The 7,500-nt window shown below is 37.5% G+C and overlaps 1 protein-coding gene across 11 annotated transcripts in view; it reads right to left on the bottom strand.

Annotated features, from left to right (window-relative positions):
* Positions 1-7,500, bottom strand: part of LOC138026296 (poly(A) polymerase type 3-like) — a 64,739-nt gene that overhangs the window by 5,735 nt on the left and 51,504 nt on the right. For 7 of the 11 annotated variants that reach the window (XM_068873578.1, XM_068873576.1, XM_068873575.1 and 4 more), the window contains 8 exons: positions 6,914-6,964; positions 6,699-6,768; positions 6,091-6,181; positions 4,742-4,895; positions 3,680-3,730; positions 3,465-3,534; positions 2,849-2,933; positions 2,038-2,187 (listed from right to left, as the gene is read on the bottom strand). In XM_068873578.1, coding sequence (XP_068729679.1) covers positions 2,038-2,187; positions 2,849-2,933; positions 3,465-3,534; positions 3,680-3,730; positions 4,742-4,895; positions 6,091-6,181; positions 6,699-6,768; positions 6,914-6,964 — 722 coding nt within the window. Of the gene's footprint in view, positions 1-2,033; positions 2,188-2,848; positions 2,934-3,464; positions 3,535-3,679; positions 3,731-4,741; positions 4,896-6,090; positions 6,182-6,698; positions 6,769-6,913; positions 6,965-7,500 lie in introns of all 11 variants that reach the window. The other 4 variants (XM_068873580.1, XM_068873579.1, XM_068873577.1 and 1 more) reach the window with 3 other exon arrangements.

Consider the following 7,500-nt stretch of genomic DNA (forward strand, 5'->3'; position numbering starts at 1 on the left):
GCAGCATTCAACATCCTCGGTACAGTCACTGAATGTGTGTCCCAACTGATCGCAGTTCAAACAAACAACATTAGGAGACGCTCTGGCAACATGGTCAGGCAAGTGGGGACCCTGCCCTCATGCTTAATCCTAAGAAGCTCTCTCTCGAAACGCATAAAAGAAGGAATCGGCTCGGTCAACTCCATTCTAGCCACACGCGTACCCCTCTGGACGCCATCGTAACCCTGGAGGCCACATCGACGAATCCCATGAACAGAGCCATAATGGCTACGGCGATGAGAAAGAGCCGCATCCAGTAGCTCATAAGGGGCGTCGAAGATTACCACAAAAGTGAACGAAAAAGAATTATGACGAGCATGACGAGAAAGAGCCTCCCACGTAGACGTTTTTAGGGCCTCGTCATGCGTTCCTCCCCACTAACGTCTGCTGAAACAAAAAACCACTTCCGTTCGTGGATTACGGGACCATTCAGGGGCCGATTTCCAGTTTCGGGTAAACTCGTGTTTTGTATGGCATTCTATCGCAGCAAGTGATTCCCTGTGCACAACACAATTAGTCAATGCTGATTGGTTTCTTTAAATAGTGGACAAACAGCCGTTGAACGGAAATGGTTATTCGTTTTAGCAGACGTTCGTGGGGGAGGAACGCGTGACGAAGCTCTAAGAATGTCTGCGTGGGAGGCTAGACAAGAGATGAACGAAGACTTGCGAAGAAAACAATCACGATACTCGGATGTAGAAAAGGTTACGGACACAAAACCATTTGGACTGCGATGCAAACACCTAACACCAGCCGCACGAATGCCGCAATTATTAAGACCAGTAAAGACTTGAGGCAAAGGCATGTCTTCGTCAGCAAGGACAAAGCAAGCCGTACAAGGGCGCTCAGGATGAATGTTCAACGGGTGGATCCGCTCCTTTTCAGCATCCGAAAGACGCGATTCATTTTCATAATGTAATCATCCTCCATAGACTGACTCGACACGCTTGGACGGAAGCCAGGCCCGGCCATCTAGGCATAAGACGGAGGAACAGAATCATCCAAAGACACGACAGACACATCATCGGGAACATCTTCAGCCCAGCTATGCTGGGGATTAACGTCAGCACTTGACATTACACCGCTCGGCCAAAGGGGCGATACCACAAGCGAAAGACGAAAAAACAGACTGATAAGGCTTCGACATAACTTGATCCTTTTTTTCGCTAGGCCACATCAGCATGGCGTAGCTAACATATCAGACAGTATGAAGGGAACCCCTTTAAGTTGCAGCTTCGCATAAAAGACATGTGGTAAACCGAGTGGGGAACAGCAAAACTGTACTCCCAAGGCAAGCGTGTGGGAAGGTGGATCACGTGACTGCTAATAGCCCTTTTCACGGTTAGTTTTTCTCATTTGCATTACAATGTAATCTAACGTGGATGTGAGGCAATTTCGGGTTAAAACTACAAAATAGCCCGAAATTGCCTCAAATACACGCTAGATTGTATTGTAATGCAAATGAGAAAAACTAACCGTGAAAAGGGCTATTGACCGGGTGAAATGGTTGTGCGCATGCGTGATGTGTTGGCCACACCGGGGTGGTGTTAGCGTGTGTCACCTTGCATTTTTGTTGTTTACTCTAAACTTGAGCCCACCATATGGTAACATTTGCATACATGGAGGGGTGGACGGTTGTACGGTGGCCAAAACCAAATTTTCTCGCATATATGGGTTACCATGTTTTCTTACCAATGGTTTTTGACAGAGCTTGATTGCCTTAATTTTATTGCAAGTCCAAGGTTGTTGATTCTGCAATGCTGCAATAAGCCAGTTGTGACAGCTTTGAATTTTACAGCCTGACATCCTTTGACTTAGTCCATACTACATGTCAATATGCATCACTGATAATTGCAACAAAAGTCTCAGTACTTGCTAAAGTACTAGCACTGTCATTGCTGTGTCAAATAATATTAATAAGTTATCAAGATAATATTATGCATCATAGATACTGCTATTAACTTTTGACAAAGCAGCAATTAATTGTATGTTACCTGCCTCTTCACTGCTTTGAGTACTTTCTAAGGTGTTGGCACTATCATTATTGTGCTCCGTAATGATATCCCGACTCAAATCACTAGCATTAGGTGTAGAGTCAAGTGATACGTCGCCTTTATTATCTGGTTTATATTTCATTTCAGCAGTGTTCTATCAAAACCAAGAAATTAACATAAACAACAACTTCAAATCATATAAAGTTACATAAAAAGGTGAATCTATAACTAGTAAAAATTTCAAAGATACTGTACTGATTAAGTTCCAGCCTGCAAGTGTCTTAAACGGGAGTGATTAACAACTTAGCAATAATAACATTTCTACAATTGTAGCACTGGTGAGCTTGAACTTGTTGGCAAGAAGTGTCATGCTTTATTATTACCTTTAAAATTATAAAATTAATTCAACGTTGTTACCCGCCTCTATTTGAACGAAAAGCCAAGTTATAACTAATGATAAGGATGAAAACCTATTGCTATAGATTAAAGTTGAGGAAACCCTATACAAGGAACCATTCAGTAGGCACATGCAGCTCGTTTGTCAATCGACCATAGATACATACAAAAGGTTAGTGATAATTTGAATAATAAAAAGCCTGTAACAGCTGTCTGTTCATAATAATAATTATTGTTTGTCTTTTTTTTCATGATCCTTAATCACTTTTATTACCACAGAAATATGATTCTTTTATGTCACTGCTTTGCTGTGACAGTTAATTACCATGCCAGATTGTCTGTCATGCATATACCGGTATGAATTCAAACAAAAGGAAGTCATGGTTTACATGTGATTGGTCTGATGAACATACACGTACCTCCTTCTTTCCTTCAGATGGCACCACAGAACTTCTCTTCTTCTGTTTAAGGACACTTGATGGCAGATATTCACTAAGCTGCTTTCTGTAAGATTAAAAGTATATCAAGGAGTCCAATAAAATAAGATTCATAAATAGCTACATTGTACTGTATGTACATGTATGAAGGGAGCAAGCATTCTGTGAAAGAACAAACCTATAAAATTGACTGAGCCAAAATTAACATTGTCAAACAAAAAAACATGCTGCAAATGCATAGAAGATAATTGTACATGTACATGTATATGGAATGAACTTGGCGAAATCCATGATGAAAAAGAGATTCGTGTTGTAACTTCCCACCACCCACTTTCCTTTCAACGAATCATGTGCAAAGTGCATAATCTGAGCAATGAATTGAGGCTTTTTCTGACAACAGGCTTATTGAATGCAGACATTCAATTTTTAACATCTTAAAATCAGTGGCCTCTTCAATCAGAACATAGCTAATTTTATGAACATTTTTTAATTCTTGACCAACCATAAAAACAAGTATAAAACATGGCGCATGTACTCCACCAAATTTAAGACTCGCCTGCCTAGTGAACTCAATAATTTTTTAAAATTTTTGACTTACTTGTTCACATGTTTTGCTTCTGCCTTCATTCCCTCCTTAAACATTTTATCTGTTAAAGCTTGGCGATGAACTGTAAGCAAATTAATTCCTGTAACTTAAAGTCCTATGTACATGTACTGTATGACTGTGGCTCTTAAAAGAAGATGAAACAACTTTTATTCGTAACCATCTAACAGAAAAACAAAAATTGTGCACCAAAATCAGTAATTACATACCAGTATTTGTAAACATTTGAATTGCTCCAGTCAGATCTATCTTTACATTTTCTGTGAAGGCAGAAAAACAGGAAAGAGAAATTCAATAGTTACATGTATGTTATTACACAGTCATACGGAAGTTCACAGCCCATTCCATTAGTAGGGCTAATGTTCACATGTTTCATATGGGGTAGAAAACTAGCACTTCACATTACACCCTATAATCAGTAAATTCTGTTGAAATATGAGTGCTACATGGCCAACCTTTGCAAAAACGTAATCCGTCCTTGTACTTGTACATGTTCATTGCCGTGACTTTAACATCTTCAGTTCCCACGGCCTGCTCCCGTCTGACCTTGTAGCTCAGTCGGTAGAGCAGCGGTGATCTAACCCGAAGGTCATGGGTTCAATTCCCACCCTGGACAGAGTTTTTCTCTGTCCTTGTGCTCACATGGTTCATATGGGGTAGAAAACTAGCACTTCACATTACACATTACACATTACACTCTAATTAGTTAATTCTAATTCCATTTCCTTTGGTTAGGGTTCTGCTCTCTACATGTATCTTAAAGGACTTTACTTACAAAGTAGATAATAAATTATGACATGTATACCCAGCTCCAAGTCCAGGTGTTGATTTTGCTACGCTACACTGAGCCAGTTGTAACAGCCTTGAATTTTACAGCCTGACATCCTTTGACTAAGTCCCTACTACCTTTCAATATGCATCATTGATAATTCCAAAAAAGTCTCAGTACTTGCCACGGTACTGGCACTGTCATTGTTGTGTCAAATAATATTAATACGTTGTAAAGATATATTATTATATACATGTAAACGCTAATGAAATACCAAGTAAGCTTTCACGCGAAAACATGATATCTTCACACGTGAAGATAACATGTGTGTGTTGAAAAATATTTCACTCGTTCGCTGCACTCAGTCGTGAAATATTTTTCAACACTCGAAGAGAAATTTCGTATCTTCAAGCGGCCAAGTAATGTCCTCTATATGATAATATTATGCATCATTGATACTACTATTAAATTTTGACAAAAGCAGCAATTATTTGTATGTTACCTGCTTCTTCACTGCTTTGAGTACTTTCTAAGGTGTTGGCACTATCATTATTGTGCTCCGTAATGATATCCAGACTCAAATCACTAGCATTAAGTGTAGAGTCAAGTGATACATCAGCTTCATTATCTGGGTTATATTTCGTTTCAGGGATGTTCTATCAAAACCAAGAAATTAAAATTAAAAAAACTTTAAATAATTTAAAGTTACATTAAAAAGTGAATCTATAATCATTAAATTCAAAACCTCGGAAAATGCATTTCGCGTGCTCTGATTGGTTCACTCAATCTGGGTTATCCGCTCATATACCTTAGTTTGACCTTATATGGTAAATGATTGCGTTAAGCGTTGCTAAACTAATTTTTTTTCGCCGGAAAGCGAAATTTCTCTTTGAATAAAGCCAAAAAAGAAAAACAACCTTTTTTGTGGAAAGTTTGGATCAATTCCGACGTTTAGAACTATAGCACGCGCAAAGACAAGAAATGTTTTTGTCTGACCACAAGGTATTACACGACATCGTATCTTCTCAATTTCGCTCGGTATTTCTCGCTTTTTTTGCTCGTATTTCGTACTTCCAAATTTTTGCAATTTAAGGAATTTAATAAAACAATTATTCCATTCGTGCTTGTTGGATATGAGACTGGTTATAGCAAAACTCGGCGCTACGCGCCTCGTTGGCTATTTACCATCTCATATTCAACAAGCGCGAATGGAATAATTGTTAATTATTACAAATTTCAAAGGTACTGTACTGATTAAATCCCAGCCTGAAAGTGTCTTAAACGGGTGTGTTTAACAACTTGGCATTAATAATATTACTGCATTTGTAGCACTGGTGAGCTTGAACTTGTTGGCAAGAAGTGTCATGCTTCAGCAGGGCCGTAGCCACTATGAGGAAAACCGAGGCACTTGCCTCAGCAATTTTTTTGTAATTTTTTAAAAATAAAACGCGATTCCGGAGTTGTCTTTCAAATGTATTCATCATAAACACATAAAATACCTGGGAAGAGAATTTAACTACGGATATTACCTCAGTCATATTTTTTTTCTGGCTACAGCCCTGGCTTGATCAGTACCTTTAAAATTATGCAATAAATTTACATTGTTAGCCACCTCTATTTGAACAAAAAGCCAAGTTATAACTCATAATAAGGATAAAAAACGATCATAATAATAATAATTATTATTTGTCTTTCTTTTTCCTTTATCATTTTTATCATCACAGAAATACGATTCTTTTATGTCACTGCTTTGCTGTGACAGTTAATTACCATGCCAAATTGTCTGTCATGCATATACCGGTAGGAATTCAAAGAAGAGGAAGTGACATATGAGTGGTCTGTTGAACATACATGTATCTCCTTCTTTCCTTCAGATGGCACCACAGAACTTCTTTTCTTTTGTTTAAGGACACTTGACGGCAGATACTCACTAAGCTGCTTTCTGGAGATTTAAAGTAAATCAAGGAGTCCAATAAAATAAGATTTATAAATAGCTACTGTATGTACATGTACATAAATGAAAGGAGCAAGCATTCTGTGAAAGAACAAAGCTATAAAATTGACGGAACCAGATGTTAACATTGTCTAACAAAAAGATGATTGTACACATATATGGAATGAACTTGGCAAAATCCATGATGAAAAAGAGATTCCTTTTGTAACTTCCAGCCAACCACTTTCCTTTCAACGAATCATACGCAAAAGCGCATAATCTGAGCAGTGAATTAAGGCTTTTTCTGACAACAGGCTTATTGAATGCAGGTACATTCAATTTTTAACATTTTAAAATCAGTGGCCTCTTCAATAAGAACTTTGCTAATTTTATGAACTTTTTTTTATTCTTGACCAACCATACAAACAAGCATAAAACATGGTGCATGTTCTTTGCTTGGCCAAATTTGAGACTCGCCTGCCAAGTGAAATAGAGAATTTCTTTTACACTGTAATTGTTGACTTACTTCTTCACATGTTTTGCTTCTGTCCTCATTCCCTCCTTAAACATTTTAGCTGTTAAAGCTTGGCTGTGAACTGTAAACAAAATTAATTCCAGTAACTTAAAGTATTATGTACTGTATGACTGTGGCTCTTTACAGAAGATGAAACAACTTTTATTGGTAACTACTGTATCTGACAGAAAAACAAAACTTGTGCATTAAAATCACTAATTACATACCAGTATTTGTAAACATTTGAATTGCTCCAGTCAAATCTATGTTTACATTTTCTGTGAAGGCAGAAAAACAGGAAAGCGAAATTCATTAGTTACATGTATGTTATTGCACAGGCATACAGAAGTTCACAGAAACTCTTTTTTAAGACTGGAAAGATTTTCTAATAACGAAAGGTTTTGAAAAACATTTCAGAATAAAAAGTAACAAGATAATAACATGACGTTTCGGTGACGACATGTCACCAATATCAAATGCAAATTATTGTAAGTTGGGTACCATAATGTTCTTTTGTTCATTCTTCTGTTTATCCCCGCTTCCTTTATTCTAATGTATTTTCCAACTCCCTATCCTTTACATAACATTACCCAACTTACAATAATTTGCATCTGATAATGGTGACATGTTGTTGCCAAAACGTCATGTTTTTATCTCACTACTTTTTATTCTGATAGAAAGATTTTCAAAGGCAAAGGAATCTAATTCCATTTCCTTTGGTTAGGGTTCTGCTCTCTACATGTATCTTAAAGGACTTTACTTACAAGTACAAGTATGCCCACAAATGCACATACTGTCCATGTACACCTTGTAA

This window comes from Montipora capricornis, chromosome 12 (assembly GCF_036669925.1).
Source record: "Montipora capricornis isolate CH-2021 chromosome 12, ASM3666992v2, whole genome shotgun sequence".
NCBI lineage: Eukaryota > Metazoa > Cnidaria > Anthozoa > Scleractinia > Acroporidae > Montipora > Montipora capricornis.